General features: G+C 37.2%; 1 protein-coding gene across 4 annotated transcripts; it reads right to left on the bottom strand.

Moving 5' to 3' along the window:
• Positions 1–3,188: 3,188 nt before the first annotated feature.
• LOC120494106 (AMP deaminase 3) lies at positions 3,189–21,129 on the bottom strand. Of its 4 annotated transcripts, none has more exons than XM_039693226.2 (16): positions 20,989–21,129; positions 20,180–20,284; positions 13,611–13,833; positions 13,333–13,510; positions 10,565–10,730; positions 10,080–10,299; positions 9,859–9,988; positions 9,568–9,762; positions 9,350–9,481; positions 9,073–9,236; positions 7,896–8,022; positions 7,313–7,476; positions 6,711–6,831; positions 4,498–4,671; positions 4,264–4,374; positions 3,189–4,006 (listed from the first exon to the last, which is right to left on the bottom strand). In XM_039693226.2, exons 2-16 carry the CDS (start codon positions 20,235–20,237, stop codon positions 3,830–3,832), a joined length of 2,340 nt encoding a protein of 779 aa, XP_039549160.2. In that variant the 5' UTR covers positions 20,238–20,284; positions 20,989–21,129; the 3' UTR covers positions 3,189–3,829. The 4 variants fall into 4 exon arrangements, with proteins under 4 accessions (XP_039549160.2, XP_039549162.2, XP_039549161.2 ...); XM_039693228.2 differs by lacking the exon at positions 20,989–21,129 and adding an exon at positions 20,729–20,765; XM_039693227.2 differs by lacking the exon at positions 20,989–21,129 and adding an exon at positions 20,404–20,666.
• Positions 21,130–21,211: the final 82 nt, after the last annotated feature.

Below are 21,211 nucleotides of genomic sequence, written 5' to 3' on the forward strand. Positions count from 1 at the left end.
TGGTGCACAGCAAGCATTTCTTTATTTCCTCGGTAGGCAATCATAATTAGTTAAGGCACAATCATGAAGAAAGAACGACAGGAGAACTAATGTATATACAACCCCATTCCCGGAAGAGTTGGGACATTTTTATTAAATCAAGAATCAGTTTCATTTCTTTTGAAACCTTTATTTAACTGACAAAAGAAGAAAGAAAAGATTTCCAATGTTTTTACCGACCAACTTAATTGAATTCGGTATTCAACCAAATTTGCTTCTGATGGCTGCAACCCACTCTAAAAAAGTTAGGATAGAAGCTAAATTAAAGTGAAAAGGTTATAGAATGTTTTAAACTGTTTTAAAACAGTCCACTATAAAATGATGAATTGGTAATAGGTGGGGGTATCATGATTCTGTAAAGGAGCATCTCAGTCTTTGCAAGCAAAGATGGGTAATGGCTCATCACTGTAAGGGAACTATAGCTCAGATTTGGGGAATTCGTATGCAATACTTATTAATTTATGATCAACAACTAATGAATACGATAATAAAAATCACCCAAAAAGGGGATTACATAGTCCACACGTCTGTTTCAGATATACAGATAATTAAACATAACAAATTATAATTAATTAAGAATATACATCATATGCAGATGGGCCATGGTAATTTTCAGAATATCTTAAAGGGGGGATGAACTGAGAAAATTTTCCTTGAGCTTTTGACATCAAGAGTTCATAATATTATAAGAATATCCTGTAAGTTTAAGAACTGGAAACATCCTTGTTAGTCCAATAAAAGCTTTTATTGACACCAGGCTCAGCAAACGACTCGTTGTTTAAAGTGAGAAACTATGACGTCAAAGAGGATAAAACACCACCCCCGCAGAAGAAGATTAACGCCTACTTCACAGGACTGGGCGTTTACTTCCGAGTCTTCAGTGTGAGGTGCCCATAAAAACCGAGCATTTTTCAGCTAGGCTCAAAATTAGGGTAGAAAATAGCCTATTACTTATTCATTTTGATGTTTTTGAATGTAAAAACCAAGTGAACGTCATAAGTTGAGCTCAGACAACAATATAATAAAATTTAAAAAGCCAGTTCATGACCCCTTTAAAGGGTTAGTTCACCCAAAAATGAAAATTCTGTCAGTATTTACTCACCCTCATGTTGTTCCAACCCCGTAAGACCTTCGTTCATCTTCGGAAAACGAATTAAGATATTTAAGATATTAAAATCGCTCCTGCATACAGTCCATAGGCTTCTTGAGGGACTGGCTCTTGCCGTCCCCGAAAAGTCATAAAAGACATCGTTAAAATAGTCCAAGTGACTACAGGGGCTCAATCTTAAGTTTATCAAACGTCGAGAACACTTTTGTGCGCAAAAAAACAACAAAAATAACGACTTTATTTCAACTATTCGTTTATTTCTCCCTCTGCGCGAGTCAGCTAACTAGTTTAATAGCGTAAGCTTCTGTTATTGTACGTCACACGCATCACACACACATGACCAGCGTCGACCAATAGTGAGCCTACGTGTGACGTAGCTCTACGCAATCACACTACGTTAACGGACTATAGGCTTATGGAGAAGGAAGTGAATAGTTGAAATAAAGTCATTATTTTTGTTGTTTTTTTGCGCACAAAAGTGTTCTTGTCGTTTGATAAACTTAAGATTGAGCCCCTGTAGTCACTCGGACTATTTTAACGATGTCTTCAATTACTTTTCGAGGACAGCAAGAGCCAGTCCCTCAAGAAGCCTATGGACTGTATGCAGGAGCGATCTTAATATCTTAAATATCTTAATTTGTGTTCCGAAGATGAACGAAGGTCTTACGGGGTTGGAACAACATGAGGGTGAGTAAATACTGACAGAATTTTCATTTTTGGGTGAACTAACCCTTTAATAGAATTAACCGCACTTCATCCACCGAACTGCTTTGTTGAAGACAAAATCAAATTTTGTTTATATTTACAAAAACACAATTAAGTTGGTCAGTGAAAAACATTGGAAATCTGTGCATTTTTTTGTCGGTTAAATAAAGTTTAAAGACGATTAACAAATTACAGATTCTTGATTTTGCATTTTACAGATTTTCTCTTCTGGACATGGAGTTGTTCATAATAATACATTATTGTTTCTAATAAAGCATGTTAAATATTGAGTCATTTTCATATTTCCGAATGCATGCACAACCAGCACTGTGAAGCAGAAGTATATACAGTAGGCTATATGCAGCACATAATTTGCAAAGTGTAACGTTGTGGTTTAGTTTTACATGCAACAATGTAAGAAAAGGCAAAGTTGTTTTCAAACTGGTGTCTGGGTCTACAGAAAATCTGACACTTTACTAAATGTATCTTTTAGGGTTTTCAAAATTGATGATGAAAGACAAATTAAATGTTTAATGCAAAAGTGTTTAACACATTTACATAATGTTATTGTGGTTTCATTCTGCTTTTGACAATCTGGTCAAAAATCATGACATTAATTTTTTTTAACACAGTTTTATTCAATTGGTAGCCCTAATAGTAAGGGAAAAAAATGCTTATTTTTAGCTTTATATATGCTATAATTGAGTCACACATTAAGTATTGTCTATAATCTAGGTTTACCGAGAATAACTATATCCATTTAACATGAATTTTATTTCTGTGTAAGGAACAAATTCTAATTATAGGACATGACACTACATTTATTATGAAAAATAATTGGATCTTTCAAATGGATTAAAATTGGAGAATTGACTAATGTAATTGTTTTCTTTTGCAGCCTAATTTAGGTTTGCAAATGAAACCTTTATTTTATAGGGCATCACTGACACTGTCACTGGAGGTGTGTTGCCTTTAATTGTGTGGTGGTGTTTGTTTTTTTTTCAGTCCTATTCATCTTGGACTTATGTATAAGAAGAGTTTTTGAATTTGTGGAAAATGTTCATTTCAGCAATATTCAGATTTATAGAGACTGGGCTGAATGTTAATAGTTTTATCAGAGAGAAAATGACATTAGCTGCTTAATGTTGTTTTGAAGGATATTTTTATTTTATCTGTGGACTAAATTGGGATGTTTGATGTTTTCAGTTCTGTCTTGTGTAAATCTTGAATATTAAAGTAATCTGAATATTTTGTTCTAGCTAGGTTGTTTGAAGGCTGCAGGTCCTAGTACTTGTACTCACTTGTACTAGTACTCATGATGAAATGATTCAGCAAGGCTTTTGTGACACCACTTTATTTATTTTACTTTGAGTGCAGTATTTAAATATTGTCGAAGATATGAAGCATTCACACATGTTTCAGGTGGCTTTTCAGAGGCCAAAAAACCATACATTATACAACATCCTTACAACAGTTTAACCATCATTGCTGGTGTACAAAATGTGCAAGTTCAAGTACACAAGTGTATTTTGTGCTAAAAAAAAAAAACCCTGCTCCAGAATCTCCGGTTGCAAACAAACTAGTTTATCAAGGCAAATTTTAGTTCTAGTGCCTTTTTTTTTTTTTTTTTTTAAATAAAAGAATACGTTGTTCACCCAAAGACTGCCTTGTTAAGAAAAGGTAACAAATGTATGCCGCTCCCATTTTCAGAAACCATGCAAAATACTGAAACAGTTAAGAACACCATTTTTAAAAGGATATTTGACATTTGAGATATAAAATATATCCATCACATACAAGGCACTGTGGGAAGGGAGGGATATGCCCATCATTAAGTGGGCATTAAGTCACATGACTCCACATCTTGCTACCTGAATGATGTATATCCATGGCTCTTTTGTGCAAGATAAAGTTTTATGCAGATGTCTGGTCCACTCGTATGGACTCGTATGTTCATTATCGATCACCCTGCCATATTTACGGGGCTTGTGCGGCCAACGCTTCTGATTTGACGGCATCAACTAGGAAGCTGAGCTCATTGCACAAGGTCTCGTAACGATAGGCCATACGGATTTGTGCCACATTTGTCATACGGATGTCATTACCCTCCGGTCCATCCTGTAGATAATTCTCACCCAGGAAGTGCTTCTTCTCCTGCAAGGGAAATATGAATGTGAGTTTTTTTTATACACAAGGTTTGATGTTAAAATTTAGCATTGGAATGCATTTAAGAAATATACAGCCAACAGTGTTTTTGATCTGAGTTACAGTGAGTCACTTACAATGTAAGAGAATAGAGCCAATTTATACAAATACTGTTTCAATTATATAGCCAAAAGACATGAACAAAGATGATTTGAAATCAGAACCTAGAATAGCCTATTAGAGGTTAAGACAGAGAGAGAAAATACCTGATGAGACAGACCGCCCTGAAGCACACTATTTCTGGCGATCTCACACACATCGCATGTGCTCAGTTTCCACAATTGTGCTGCTATGGCATACTCCTCCATCAAGGCCTCCTAAAGGTACATAAACAACAGAATCACATCATCTGACTGCTCAAGATGATCACACTCAAAGTAGATTAATAATTAACTCATTCAGTGTTGGCAGTGTCATTCACAGGCACTGCTTTCCCAGACCTTTGTGTAGTGGAACTGTAATGGGTCATCTGTGGAGAGGGACACACACAGGCCCTTTTGCAGGAACTCCCTGAGGGGATTTTTGGAATACTCCAGGAACAGGCTATTATTACTGAGTGGAGACATGGCAATGGGCACCTGGGCCAAGTAAAACAGGTACTGCAGCACAGGACTCTGTATTGAGAAATGAACAACAACAATGTTAAACCACGCAACATGACATCATGACTTTTGCGTAAACATATACGCCACTTTCGAGTCAGGTGGCGTGTTATCTCTACGCATTTTGAGCTATCCGCGTGTATGCGTGTATGTCTACGCCATTAACGCCCGCGTAATTCCGCGTGTCTGTACACGCAGTCAAATCTCCAGTCATAAATGCCATTAACCCCAGTGACGGTTAAGTTTAGGGATGGGGTTGAGGTAAGTCATATCTTTTTTTTTACCTAGGATGGTAAGGGAACAGTCATAAATGCCATTAACCCCAGTGACGGTTAGGTTTAGGGACGAGGTTGAGGTAAGTCATATATTTATATAACGTTAAGTCAACGGCGTTCATAAACACGCTGAAAGGCGATTATGGGTCTTGATAGCACGCCAAAAAAGGAAATACGAATTGGCGTGGCATACACACGCTACTTCATGAGATCAGTCTGAACCACTAGAAAATACTACATCAGTACTGGTATCTTTTGTTTTTTTTTGTGGGTTAAATTACTCCTTTCTAAGATTCTTAGCATACATGGCTCAATAATAATGATGGTCAGTTGACAGGACAATCACTCATCCTATTGGGTCAGTAAGAACATTTGTAGCACGCATCCAATCTAATAAATAATTTCATTAATTGTTTTAGCCTCGTATCCAATACTATATCCATATTCCGGTCATAAAACAGGTAATTACAAATAATTCATTTCAACATGATTATTTTACATGGAAATCTGCGAAAGTGCTGCCTATTTGAAAAAAACAAATGCCCCTATTTTAAGTAGCACTGTCCCTGTATAGTTTACAGCATAAGTTGAGAGATTTTTTTGCCATGTAGCCTACTGTACCTAATAGTTCCCAATTAATCAATATTAAATCGAATGGTCAAATTTGTGTTGGCAGTGAAACCATCCTTACAGTTGAAAGTGGTGTAATAATTGTTTGTTTATTTAGTGGATTCTGTACTACACTGCCTATTAGTGCTGGGTAATAAATATCGATTTCTCGATATTAATCGATTCTCATTTTTACGAACCAATATCCATTTTTAAATCTCAAGAATCGATTAGTCATCCTGTTTCATTTGAATGAATGGAAACAGTCTCGCGGCTGCGCGCATCCTAAAAATCGCAATAATCTTTGTCCTTTGTTACTATTGATATGAAACAAAATCTCAATTTTCAAATCACGTCCATTTTCTTTAGAAATTCAAAAACATAAATAACGTTTTGGCGCTGTGGCGTAAGATCGCTCTGGCGCAGCTCAAGAGAAGCAGCTGCGCTGATCCCTCTTCCGGGTTAATAATACCAGTTACAGTGCGAAATAAACATGAATGAATTTCTGAAAGTGTGTTAAAAGATAGAGTACAACTTATCGAAATCCGTATCATATCACATTGAATCGCTCAATCAGCGTTTCAACCGTGGAAAGACGTCAGTTAAACAGCTTGTAATCAACGTCATCGTCATATTAACCTCAGAAAACCCACATAAACTCGTTAGTCAGCTAGAAAAAATAACTCTAGAGAGGAGCATTTTGCTAAATATATACACCATATTACATATGCATTATAATCTTAATGTTCTTCAATATTGAATGCATATTTGAATAAATCTGGCAAGTTTTTATGACAGCCACCACTTAAATGTTTATATTCATATAATCTTCTTATTATAAAAATAAATAAAAGTGTAATTTAAGTGTTTGTATAGCTACAAAACAGTTCATTAGTACCTTCATATTAGGCTAATGAAGCCTAGTAGGCTACAACTAGACTCCGATAGTTTACAGCATTAGTTAAGAGATTTGATTTCCTTGAGAAAATTAGCCATTTATTGCAACTGATATCCAAAATAATCAATATTGATTTGAATCGAATTGCAAGCTTGTAAATCGAAATCGAATCGAATTGTGAAATTTGTAAAAATACCCAGCCCTACTGCCTATGGGTGCAATGTTGTATGGTTTGATGTGAACAATTCGTTTTAGAGATAGAGACTGACCTTCTTGAGGTTGAGTCCGTGAGAGATGTTGTCAGCCGTGAGGAAGGCTGACACCAGATGGGTGATGGATCCTGCCTCGCCACAGTGAGGACGGAACTGGAAGGTATTGAGACCACGTTCCCTGCAAAAAACATTTTCACGATTTAACATGGCTTGTGACTTCAGTTAATAAGCTTGAGGATAAATTTGAAGGCAATACGCCTTATTCACGGCAGCGCCATCTTTGATTTTTAATGAGAATGAAAGCGAGGCTGTGAGGGATAGACTTGCATCTCTTCAATGGGCTGTACTGTTATTTAATGTGTTTTCGGATTGTTCTGCTCATGAAACACTGGAAAAATATCTTTCCAAGAAATGTCAGTTGACAAAAATCTCCCTACAATGTAAGCTGTGGAAAATTGTAAGTAATCTAAGAGCTTTATTCAGCTTTTTACAGCGGATGCCATTGGAAACACGGTAAGTCTATCCCTCACAGCCTCACTATCACACCTGTCATGGCGCTGCTCTGAATAAGGTCTATAGCTTGTCTTGATATTAGTTTGCTCTGTGAAGACAATAGGTTGTAATCCTGAAATCAGAGCTTGATCTTTATAGTGACTTACTTGCGTAGGTTGTTGAGGACCATGATGTTGGCATACATGTGGAAGAGGTAGTAAGTGTATGGTGGGTTTTCCTCCATGGTCCACTCTTCCGGTTTTGGACTCTTATAGGTGAATAAGTGATCACTATGTTTGGACTCATCATCCACACTGTCAAACCCTGTCACCTGCAGAAAAAACATAAGCTTTTTTTACATCTTTTTACAGCCACATTTGCCCTAATTTTCCCAGGTTGTGGCTTAATATTTACATAAGGACTGATCAGGCTGTTCAGATATATAAGCAAGGTGGTGTTCCATTGACTTTGGTCACATTTGGTGGGGGGGAAAAATGAATAGACAATGACTACATTACTGACTTTTGCGTATGTTTTGTGTGATTTTATAGTGCATGACAATTTTACATGAACTCATATTCATCTGAGAACCATTTAAGTATTCATAAGGGATTTGGTATTGAAATCTTGATTCCCTAGTAAAATGACTGTTTTGTGTTTAAGCTGTTAATTGTACTATTGGTGTTAAAATGTTCTATTGTGGCATGAATCTGCTCTGACTGGTCTTGCCAGTATAACAAAAGCACTTACGTGTTTCAGGAAGACATGTGTTTCTTTGTGCTTCTGGGGGTTGATGGTGGCCTGGAACAGTGGGAGGAAGATGTTCTCCAGCATCTTGGCAAAGTTGGGAATGATCTTCTTTGATCTGAAAATGTCACTAAAAACAAAGTACACAAATCAAGAATATTTTGATTTGTATTATGATGTATTATGAGCAAGTTTAAATAAAAATATAGTTTGAGTGGAAACATTAATTTTAACTGACAGAGAAAGAGGATGTAGAATTGTAATTTGAATGTAGAACGCAAAATTTCAATAAGTACATATATTATATAACTTTCATACACTGGTTTGAACATAAACAATTAAACATTAAGACGACAACAGTATAGCCAAAATGCTTCTGAAATAAATGTAGTCAAACTTTACTAATTCTGGGTCACTGAGACCAAAAATTGTGCTTAAAATTGTTGATTGGCTTTAGTTTTTTTTTTTTTAAATATGCTATTAGGTCAGTATATACGGACATTGATGTGGGAATGGCAGAGGATGAATGAATAATTACTAAAATACATTTTTGACTGGATCTATGAATACATTTACAACTGGGTTTGGACAGTGCTTGGTTTTTTTAGGCAAAACAATAAATATGCGATCTGAAGCTGGTATTGTATAATATTCCTTGAATTCATGGATGATGCAATCATAACAATGCTCACATCAAAACTGAATTCCTGGAAGGCCACAGCCATGGCTCCAATCCTGCTCCAACACGCAATCCTGTAGTTTTCAATTAAGCCTGAAGGACTTGATGAGCTGGATCAGGTGTGTTTAATTATGGTTGAAGCTAAACTAGGGCTGTGGCCCTCCTGGAACTGAGTTTTCATCCCTGTCAAACAGTGTCAATCAAACAGGGACACAGTTCTGTATAGTCTTTGCAGTGCAGATAACTGCAAATGGAGCCCATCAATGCTTGCAGAATATTGGTGGACGACATATGCATACATAATGAATAGTCTTTAAAAAAAATGTAGACCAGTGGAGGAAGTGCTGTTTGAATGAGTTTTTTTCCTCAATATATTTAATTAATTACTTAAATAAGACATTTATTAAACATTTGTATCTATATATTAAAAAATGTCTTGCCCATTTTCAAGTTATTTTCAAGTTGTTAAATTTTGTTAATTGACATTAGAAGAGGACTTACTAAATCCTAGGCACCTGTATCATCCATTTCATGTTAGGGGAGTACAACTTTTGGTTGATAAACCATTTGGACAGGCTGTCCCACTCTTCAGGAGCTCGGCCGTAAATTGAGAGACGGGGTTCTGCGTGCTGATATTTACTCTCCTCGAGGTTCTGAGCAACTTCCTGCACAATAGGAACAATGCGATTGATTGTTACCCACTTTAATAGTCTGTATTCACTTGGCAGTTATAGTTAATTTTATCTTGTGTATCAGCATATGAGTTGATCAATTTCACCTTGATGAGACGTGCAAAATATTCTCCATTGATGTAGTTATCACTTTTGAGGTAGATCTCTCGGAGCTCACTAGCACCCACTGGGTTGTATTTGGAATTGAATTTATCAAAGCGATGAAAGGTTTGTCTTCCCTGTAACAGACAATAGAGCAATGTCTTATTGCGGCAAGATCTATTCTGCCTGAGGTTAAAGTCCTGAGGTTATCTGAAATACGTACCGCGTGTACATCTAATGAGTCCACTGTGAGATCGTACGGGTCCATTTTCAGATTGTCAAACACCTGTTTGAGCGTGAGCTTCTTTCCGTTCTTCTCCGCCACCACTCGCTCTGCTTCTGTCTTATAGGTGTCCTGGATGAACTTCAGAAGATGCTTTTGGTTCATGCAGGCAGCTGCGTGAATGTGCGTATCAACCTGAGTATTCACAAATATGTTCATTTTGAAGTGAAAAGGGTCTTTATGCAGTAAATAGTGTAAATGTTAGCATTTATGCAACTTTATTTGAAATACCTTTCTGACATTGTAGAAGTCTCTGTGAGGAACGCCTTTCAGTTCCTTTAACTCTGCCATCTCGTTCAGCATTTCATGTAGTTGGAACTTGGACAACAGGAAGTTAAGCCTTCTGTGACAATAGGTTTTCCTAGAAAAGAGAATTGAATTCACCTATTATTATTATTATTAAGCAACAGATGCATGCAGTGTTTATATAAATATTATATAACCGAACTCACGTTGGGCCGTCTGCAATCATGGCAAGGACGTGGCTCAAGTCAATAGCGAAAGTTTCCAAGTCAGGATATGGCAAGCTCCGTGGCTGATCCTGTTTTAAAGCATCCACATTATCATAGACATATATGATTCCATCTTTCATCCTCAGGGAGTAGTTCAGATCCTGTGGGAGGTCTTCCATACTGTAGGGATCCTCACCCTCACTTAAAGGGGGGCAGATTTCTGTTGCCATGGAAATAAAGTATAATGGTAGTGCTGATGAATACTAATGTTGTATAATATTGATGTCCTGATATAAATAGAAACAGGACTAAATGTTTTTAGTATCACTTTCCCAAACCTAATGAACACACTACAGTCTTTGAGACAGAATAGTACTAAGGACTTAGGGCAGTCTTCTAATTTCTTATGTCCCAAAGCTGTTGTCATTTTAGGTCTTTGAACAGTTAAGTTATTGGTGCATGAACTGCTACCAAGCATGACATACCTGGCAGCATCTCATCCTCCTCACTCCATTGCTCATTATTGGCACTCCTTAGAAACCTGGCTGTGGTCCTCGGGAAGTGGTGATATGCCAGCCGGGAATATTTTTCTCTGATGAAGAGTGCTGTAAGCAGAGTTTTTGCTGCCTGTTCATAGTCCTCGACTGTTATCTGTCAGAAGTGATGATAGATTCATTAATTTTGTCAGGTTTTAGGAGTACAGCATATACACTACTGTTCAAAAGTTGGTAAGTCTCTTATGTTCACAAAGGCTGCATTTATTTGGTCATAAATTTAGTAAAAAAATTTAATATTGTGAAATATGATATTACTGTTTTCTATTTCTAAAATGTAATTATTCCTGTGATGGAAATATTGATTTTAAACATCATTACTCCAGACTAATACGCTGATTTGGTGCTCAAGACAAAAATTCTTATTATTATCAAGGCAAAAAACAGCTGTGCTGATTATTAATCTGTGGAATAAAAAGACTATGATACATTTTCAGCATTCTTTGATGAATAGAAAGTAAAAAGAACAACATTTATACATTTTTTTCTAACATTATAAATGCCTTTACTGTCAAATTAATCAATTTAATGTGTCCTTGCTGAATAAAAGTATTCATTTCTTTAAAAAGAAAGACCTCACTGACCCCAAACTTTTGAATGGTATTATTTAAAAGTTTGTGACTTGTAGTCTATATCTTGTTAGCTTTGGGGGCATAATATGCTAGTGTATACTCACTGTATAATATACATTCAAGAAACTACTGAAGACATGTCTTTTTCGACAGCACTTGATCCAGTAATACTAACACTTTCTCCTTTCTATTCTATTCTAAAAAAAAAAACTGCACTAAATTAAACTGAGAGGGGTCATAGCACTTATGTATTGTTGTCCTACTGTTAGTTTAACTGCTTCTATTGTTCTCTTTTGTAAGTCGCTTTGGATAAAAGCATCTGCTAAATGAATAAATGTAAATTTAGTGTACTTCTAAAAGTATGCATAAAATACTCTTTTCATCAAATAAGAATCACTGTACAATGAGCACTTTCTTGCTTGCATTCTTTCATAATTTAGTCTACTAATCTACCATTGCATCCAAAGTATTTGATTATGAAACCACACCTGTACTGGTCATGCAAACTTAATTTGTGTCGCACAGGTGTGACTTGCTCGTACTTGTACTATGAATTAATTTGTTTGGCTCAAATTAAATACCCAGCCCTGTTTATTAACTTTCTTCAACTTTTCATATACTTAGATATTTAAGTATATTATATTATTAAATATCTTCATTTATAATATATGTAAGGAATAATTGACGCCGGGCTGTTAAATTATTAGAAAAATAATGCACACCCGGTAATGCACCTCGCATTTAAGAGAGAAAGAGAGTGTGTTTTACGTACAAAATAAAACGTAATTTTGTGGGGGGGAAAAAACAAAACCTTTTTATCCTCCTTTTTTATTTATTTATTTTTTCATGGCCTAAATATACAATATATAGGTATGTATATATTTATATATACACATTCACCTCAAGGATTATTAGGAACACCATACTAATTCTGTGTTTGACCCCGTTTCGTCTTTTGAACTGCCTTAATTATATGTGGCATTGATTCAACAAGGTGCTGAAAGCATTCTTTAGAAATGCTGGCCCATATTGATAGGATAGCATCTTGCAGTTGATGGAGATTTGTGGGATGCACATCCAGGGCACGAAGCTCCTGTTCCACCACATCCCAAAGATGCTCTATTGGGTTGAGATCTGGTGACTGTGGGGGCCATTTTAGTACAGTGAACTCATTGTCATGTTCAAGAAACCAATTTGAAATGATTCAAGCTTTGTGATATGGTGCATTATCCTTCTAGAAGTAGCCATCAGAGGATGGGTACATAGTGGCCATAAAGGGATGGGCATGGTCAGAAACAATGCTTAGGTTGGCCTTGGAATTTAAACAATGCCCAATTTGCCAAGTGTGCCAAGAAAACATCCCCCACACAATTACACCACCACCAGCCTGCACAGTGGTAACAAGGCATGATGGATCCATGTTCTCATTCGGTTTACGCCAAATTCTGACTCTACCATCTGAATGTCTCAACAGAAATTGAGACTCATCAGACCAGGCAAAATTTGTCCAGTCTTCAACTGTCCAATTTTGGTGAGCTCTTGCAAATTGTAGCCTTTTTTTCCTATTTCTAGTAGAGATGAGTGGTACCCGGTGGGGTCTTCTGCTGTTGTAGCCCATCCGCCTCAAGGTTGTGCGTGTTGTGGCTTCACAAATGCTTTGCTGCATACCTCGGTTGTAACGAGTGGTTATTTCAGTCAAAGTTGCTCTTCTATCAGCTTGAATCAGTCGGCCCATTCTCCTCTGACCTCTAGCATCAACAAGACATGTTCACCCACAGGACTGCCACATACTGGATGTTTTTCCCTTTTCACACCATTCTTTGTAAACCCTAGAAATGGTTGTGCCTGAAAATCCCAGTAACTGAGCAGATTGTGAAATACTCAGACTGGCCCGTCTGGCACCAACAACCATGCCACGTTTAAAATTGCTTAAATCACCTTCCTTTCCCATTCTGACATTCATTTTGGAGTCCAGGAGATTGTCTTGACCAGGACCACACCCGTAACTGAAGCAACTGCCATGCGATTGGTTGATTAGATAATTGCATTATTGAGAAATTGAACGGGAGTTTCAAATAATCTTTTAGGTGAGTGTATATATAAATACATATATGATTTGTCTCCTACCCCTGCGCAGTAGTCTCCACTGATGGTGACCCTCTGGAATTCTGGGATATTGACTGGCTTAAGGCCTGTGGCTGTGGAAGGGGTCAGCAGGGGTGAAATCACAGACATAGCCCAATCTTGAGCGGCCGGGATTTGCAAGGAAATTGATTGGGATCGTATAAGCTTGAAACTTTCTTTCCTAAAATGGAGCATAAAGAATAATAAATACATATTGAATATCACAATAATGCAAACTGCTGATTAGATCTGCAACCTGTGGCACATTTGAGTTCACTGACCTCTTGACCGATTTCTCTGACATCTGCTCCTCAATCTCTTTGCGTAGCTCCCACTCCTTGGCCTGGTGTAAGCCAATGGGACAGTCCTCAGGGACGGTGAACATGGACAAAGTGTTCTTAGACTCTTCTTCCTTCAGAGCTGAAGCGTACACTTTCTCAGCCATGAGTCGGACTTTCTCATCCACCTCTTGGAGAGAGATCTTCGTGAACTGACGCGGCATTTCTGCAAGGAGTGGTGCCATCAGAAAGAATGCAATGTCAATGTTCTTCATCAGGTGTTGTAACAACTAATGTACATGGTGTTCATTTGTACACAAACATGTTGCCAAAACCTGACAACTGAGAGTCATTCTTTGAAATGAACGACATGGCACTATTAGAAGGCCTAGCCTATTATGCGTCATATTTTGGCTAAGAAATTATTTACTGGTTTTTGCCATAATGTAAAACCATTATTGAAGGTGGTAAAATAAACTGGAGGTAATTATGTGTATGTGTAAGTCGTGGCAGTTTTGCAACTGCACACATCATGATTGTAAACATGTCCTCAAGTATCGGTCCACAGTTCAGGTTTCACTCTGCATCTTGTACCTTGGGTATGTGCTTTCACACTGGCAGTTCGGAACTGGGCACGGTTCGCATGAAAAAGCTGTCATGCGGACCCGGATGTGCACTGGTGAACTGAACCTGAAACTACCTGGAGGAGGTGGTCTGAGTTCGGTCGCACTTGAAACGTGCTGCGGTTCACGTGAATTGTTTAGGACGCACTTGTTCAGGAAGTAAAGTGACCTGCGCATGCGTTTTAGCTGATGATGTATTTAGTTAAATAAATGTCAGGGATGATGTTGATGACTTACCTTAGATATGAGCGAGAGTGAGCTTTCAGTGTGATCGCGCATAGCATGTGGAATCAGGTCAACAAATTAATAGAAATCCATTGTCTCCTCAAAAGAGTCAGATTGCAAGACGCAGAGAGACATTATGCGACGCACAAAGTAAACCCATGATTTTCACTTAGCTGCGTATAACTACACAGAATTAATAAAAGACACATTATTGACCCGCGTTCTGTTTTCTATCATGCGCCGTGCACGTTTTCGATGACGTAATATGCACACAAATGCACCAGGGTTTGATAGAATCAAGTTAAGTGTGAAACCAGACCAACCCTGTGGGGGGCGCCAGGAACAATCGTGCTCAGAGTCGGATCGCAGCAAACGAGCCCAGTGTGAAAGCACCAGTTCCTGTCCTATTAGAGGCTGGATTCCCAAAGTGTTAGATGAGTTGTTGTGTCTTCTGGCAGCAAACTACTCATCATGGTGCACATTCTGCACAACAAGCATTTCTTTGTTTACTTGGTAGGCAATCATAATTACTTTAGGCACAGGGTCCCCGCGGGTCCCTGCCTAAAACGTCTTAAATAAAAAATTCCGCTTTTTATGGCCTGAAAATGTCTTAAAATCTGAAATTTACGATAAGGACGTCTTAAATTTCACAGACGGACCTTAAATTTCTTGTCCGACTCGTCATCCGTTTTTTTTTTTTTTTTGTTGTTTTTTTTTGTTTATAGACTGTGTTTACGAGCGTTCATCTTGGTTGCCAGATTTAAATAATTAAATCCCCAGAGTTTTTCTGTTAACACTTTTTTACCCGGTCTTGTCAATAGTATCTGGCAACCATGCTCACGCGCGCGCTCTACACTGCTGAAGAAGCGCGGATGATCTGAAAACACAGACAAGTAGCTGGAGTTCAGTGGTCTTCATTTGAGATTATCTACTTAATTAAAGTGTCATTCAGTTGGTCTTTATTCTGTCACGAGCTGTTTCTGCAATTAAATCTGAGATCAATACAGGCTGATATCCAGTGTTTTTAATGTTGATCATATTATTGCATGCTGTTTTGCAACCAAAGCCACTGCAGAACTGCGGTGATTCGAATTCGTGAGATTCAATGACCCGTTCATAAATACAGCCACGTGCTTTGTTACCATGTTTGTTACTAATGAATGAATGACTCGATGACTGATTACTCACTCATAAAGACGGTGACTTACCGCCACCTACTGGCGATTTTAATTTAATATTTAAAAGTATCACCTCGTTTTTACCATTATTGGATATTTATTGAACATTGTTTTATTTAAAACATTATTTATTTTATTCAAGTATTTATAAAGGTAAAAAAAAAAACTGGAAAAAATCGATTAAAAGGGGCAGATATTGTCCCTAAATGGAAAAGGTGTGACTGCAGTCTAAGTCCAAGAGCGGTTACGGTATTATAAAAAATTAAGAACCACTGAACTAAGGAACAGGGATATGCAGAATTGCACAAGTGCTACTGCTAAAGAGTGCATTGTCGATACACCCTCTTACCTTGATTCAAATGTCTTCATAAGCTTAATTGAATTGGCCTAAAGCGAAAAATTATAATGTCATTTTTTGTCTAAAGACTACATATAAAATAACTACCAAAATTAAGGTCGGTAACTGAAGTTTGACTAAAAGTAATGACTAAAAGTTGACAAAAAAATGCAATGACTTTGTCAACTTAAACTAGGCTAAACTTATGAAAGACAATATTACTAAAATGTGACTAAGACCAATAAGCATTTTCATCTGAAGACTAAAACAAAAATGGCTGCCAAAATTAGCACTGTCGTGTCGTGCTGAACATTTTCCCTTTTTTTTTTTTTTCTCGTGGTAAAGTCTTAAATTTGCCTTTTACAGGACTTAAAAAGGTCTTAAAAGTCATTAAATTTGCTGTTAAAAAGTGTGCAGATACCCTGAGGCACAATTATGAAGAACAAACCACAAGTGAAGTTGAACTTGTATATAATGATGCATTAAAGGGTTAGTTCACCCAAAAATGAATATTCTGTCAGTATTTACTCACCCCCATGGGGATTGAGATCTGTTTGATTAAAACATTCTTCCAAATATCTTCCTTTGTGTTCAGCAGAACAAATAAACACAGAGGCTTGGAACAACATCAGGGTGAGTAAATACTGCCAGAATTTTCATTTTTGGGTGAACTAACCCTTTATGCATGCACTGAAGCAGCACATTTGCAAAGTGTAACTTTGTGGTTTAGTTTTACATGCAACACATTAAGAAAAGGCAAATTGTCTTGTTTTCAAACTGGTGTCTGGTCTACAGAAAATCTGACACTTTACTAAATGTTGCCTATCTTTTAGCGTTTCCAAAGTTGCTTTTGAAAAACTGGTCAAAAATCATGACATTAGTCACAATTTTATTAAATTGACCGCACTAGTTGTAAACAATAAGACATTTTTGAAAATCTGGTTATTTTTAGGTTTATATATGTACTGTACATATATGCATATATGTACTGTACAAAATATGCTGTGAACTTAATACAAAGTAAATATTTAGTGACAAAGATTTAATCCCAGAAAACAAACATGCTTAACATTTCCGTCACACAGTATAAATGTTTATTTTATTGAATCAATTATATCGCTGCCATTATATTTTAGGAAGGGGATCATCATATTTGGCATCAAAAAGTTTGAAAACCCCTGTCATACTTTTGACATTTAAAAATTTCAAAACAATAATGTTGGATAAGTGCAAAAATTAATTGAATTTTTCTCAAAAGGTATCTCACAAATAATTTTTCAGGCCTTGACCACTGTTTTTTGTTTCCATTATGCCAACTTCACCACCCTTCCTCCATTCGCACACAGACTCAAAATTTGCATCCTGTCCAGTAGATTATAGTTTCATATCAGTTACCATGTCTTGGCCACCTTTCAATTTCCCATATCACATTGGATATTACATCAGCGTATACAAGGTCCAGTGCTCATATAGCATGGCAATGTAGGTCAGGCCCATCCCTATAAACAGCTTGGAAGGCAGGGTTATAAAGTCATGTGCAATATTGTTGACTTCCACCTGTGTTGACATGTAACTGAATATTGCACTGCACTGTCAACAAACCGCAGCCCTTCGATTTAGAAGCTTGACAAGCCTGTCAGATTTAGAACAGCTGTGTCTTTCACATGGAAAGTGAAAGACAGTTATATAAATCAAACATATATTTTTACTGTAAGATATGCATTATATATACAGTAAAAAAACAAATACATTATGTATATAATTTTTTTTTTTAAGGCATGGTGTAAATATATTATAAACGTCATAAATAGAATAATACATGTATATCTAATTGATTTTTACTCTATTTATATTTGAATAAATAAGGAATTGTTTATTTTAAGCACACACTATTATAATACAAAAACATCTTGTCAACTTTTAACTGTAGAAAAGCTTGTCAATATGCAATCTTTTGACTGTCACTGACCCATATTATTCAGCTTGACCGATCCTATTGTACATTCATATTCCTATTGTTGGAATATACGCTTTTTCTCTTACCTTCTTTAGCTATTTTTGCCATGGTTTTACTGGATCTCTGTGTTTGAGTTCTCTGTTTTCTTGTTGCTTTATAACTGTGGTCTTCAGTTCTAGGTCTTATCAAGACGCTTCAGTGTTTTCATTGAGTATCCCTCTCCTCCCTATTTAAAGGGTCTGACAGCATCATATCAGCAGAGAGTTCTGGATGAACATCACAACAATCTGCAGGCTGAACCTGAGACCCTTCTAAGTGCTGGCAGGTTCTGGAACTTGCAAGCTGTCAGGATAATTCCCGACCTGCTGTTTTTATAAGGGAATAACATTGTCTTGGCATTAGCTAACTCATGTTCCAGGAACATTAATGAACCTTTAATGGGATACTTTAGGATTTAGCATTAAGCTTTGTATTAGTAGAAAACCTGTAGTATTTTCGAATTATCGTGCTTTCCACCCTCATATCCCCCTGAGACAAGAGATTTATGTGTAGTTTGTTTGGAAAAAATCCTCCGATCATGCAAAAATCGTCATTTTGCATCATTGGAGGATTTTTTGGCCACTAGTAGGGGCTGTCCCGTATGTTCTCTCGTCCTGCTCGCCACAGTAAACATAATGAATGGCAACTGTAGAACGCAAAAGTCGAATCCCAGACATTTTCTGGCAGACTTATCATGGAGACTCACTAGTAGTCTAGACTTGTTGTTTAACTACTGCGCTCTGTTACCAGTAGGCGTGGCCTCCTAGGGCTGTGAAGCAAGTGCATTCTGGGAGTTGTTGTCTTTCATCCACATGAGCCAAAAATACATTTTCTAGAAAGCTCCAAATTCAAAAATAATAATTTCACATTTCTTCTACATAAATGACCCGTTTCCATACACATTCAGTGAAGTATCCCTTTAAAGACAGGCTGTATATGCTATGGCTTACAATGTACCGATTACTGAAAACAGGTTGTTTACATTCCCATCCACAACCATAGCAACTTCATATACAACAGCTCAACCTGACTTAAACCAGCTCACGCTATGCCCTACCCCAACACAGATAACTAGAAGCACAGGTTACTCCTTTTTAAGTCAACATAACTCACACGCCTCCAGTAGATACTGTACGTGCAGTATTATTGACAAGCTTCTGGAAAGTATACGCTGACACACACAAAACCCCAGAGGAATACTCTGTTTCAAATAGCATCCAATAATGTCCTTATCCGTTTCATACATCCATCCCTATGGCTGAAGTTACACTCACCTAATTTTGCTGGATCTTAAAATGAGCATGAAAGAACCCTAGGCTTAAAGTAAATGAGCAAAGCATTCTCAAAACACAACAGCTCAGCTCAGAAATGCATTTATTTACCTGGAGCTTTGAGAAGGTCAGGCTACCACAGTGTCTCAGAGAAAGTATAAGGGGTGACAGTCTGGATAGCTCTGTTTATTTGTTTCTATAAAACCGTGTCTCCCCGATCTTTACTCATTTGTAGGAAAAGAAATAAGAGAAGCAGAACTCCACCCTGCAGCGTAGCACTGGTTCAGTGCCTACCAAGCCTCTGCCCCCTCCCCTTACTTTAATCTCAGAGACGGAAAAGCAACACTTTCATTTTGACACACAAGTTCAGCTCACTTTGCGCCATACATTTGTAGTATTCTTCTTGTTTTGTCGTATTTGGTTAAAATCGACTCATTTCATTGACTGAAAAAGTGTAAACCATTAAATTACAGTGCCATCATTCTCACAGACTTATATTCGTAGCAAATAATGGAGTCAAATGTATTGAATGTCAGTAGTGTAATTTAAATAATTGCTTAGTAAGGCTTTCTTTGGTTTAAATGAAAACAGAAATAATTTTGCAATGACTTTGTGTTTAATGATTGCACAAGTCATCGAGCCTGGCATGACACAAAGTGCTTCATTGCAAAGAGGTTATTTATAGAACGGGTTCAGTGCTCTTTTGATAGAGCACTTTATGACAAGCTTGCAAAGAATGTTGAGGACACAATGTTTTGCTATAAATTTAACCTATTTTGACAATACCCATGTCTGCATGCCAGCTTTCAGGAGTTTGTGCAGTGGACCTGTACATTAAACAGCCTTTTACATAGACAACTTGTACACACAAAAAAAGCATATTGTGCAAGCCAACATGAAGCAGCTGAGATGTAGTATTATCATTTACTGTGCCAAACTTACCCCTCCCAAAGTTGGGTGTTGATTGTTGCTTAGACAATGGGGTTCCTTTCCTGTTCATTTTGTACAGCGTAGCAGATGCAACACGATCTCTAGTCAAAGTTCCACCTGAAAGACAGAAGTAAACTCCTTGTGTTCTTAAAATGCATTGCAGAAAGGAAAAAAATCCAAAGTAAAAACACCCTGATTAATTTGATAAGAATTCTACAGCAACATGGACTGTTTACCTCTCCACGAGCAGATGAAAGCTAACTGCTAGTCTTCTGGTGCTCAAAAACAGGAAAAGGAAATTCAGAAGTAAGCCAACTAACTTTAATCTGATGGACACTACTTCTGCAAAGTCAAACGTTTATTTCCTAGTGTGTTTGTTAAATTTCCTGAGCTTTTGCTTTACAGCAAATGCAACATTTTGCATTTGCTGATGTTTTAGGGTGAAACAACTCCTGATAAACACTAGAACGTTGTGAGCTGTCATCTTAGCTTATCTACAAGAACACAAACAGCATGCAGTTCTGAATAAGGAAATGCCTCAATGTTGAAAAACATACTCACCACACCTGGTAAAACTCCTCGATATTTAATCCTTCCATTTTATAAAGAAAGGTATGTAAATGATACGAGACAGAGACAGAGTAATAATGCATGGATTAAGATTACAGAGAAGCAGTATTGGAACAAGACATCACCCCTCAACAGGTTCAGACCTGCAGGAGTTGCTTGGAAGAAAAGAGGCCACATATTTTACAGCACTTCTACTGTGGTAACCCAAAGGGTTACTGAAATTTGTTTTAAAGCAATATAAACCAACTCACCTTCAGTCTGCTGACCTCTTTCCTGCTTTAAGGTCTCTGTTCGTGTGACAGTCCCTTGGGAGATTCTGCTGTTTTCAGTAGTGCAACACTCACTGGGTGTGAAGATAAATGCCTCAATGCCTTTATAAGCTGAATCTTGAAAAATGTCACTGCAATTAACCCTTGCGGTGCTGGTGGTAGGGAACCTTGAACTTGAGACTTGGATCTTGGTGTGTTTAATCTC

This window comes from Pimephales promelas, chromosome 10 (genome assembly GCF_988280905.1).
Source record: "Pimephales promelas chromosome 10, fPimPro1.hap1.1, whole genome shotgun sequence".
NCBI classification, from domain to species: Eukaryota; Metazoa; Chordata; class Actinopteri; order Cypriniformes; family Leuciscidae; genus Pimephales; species Pimephales promelas.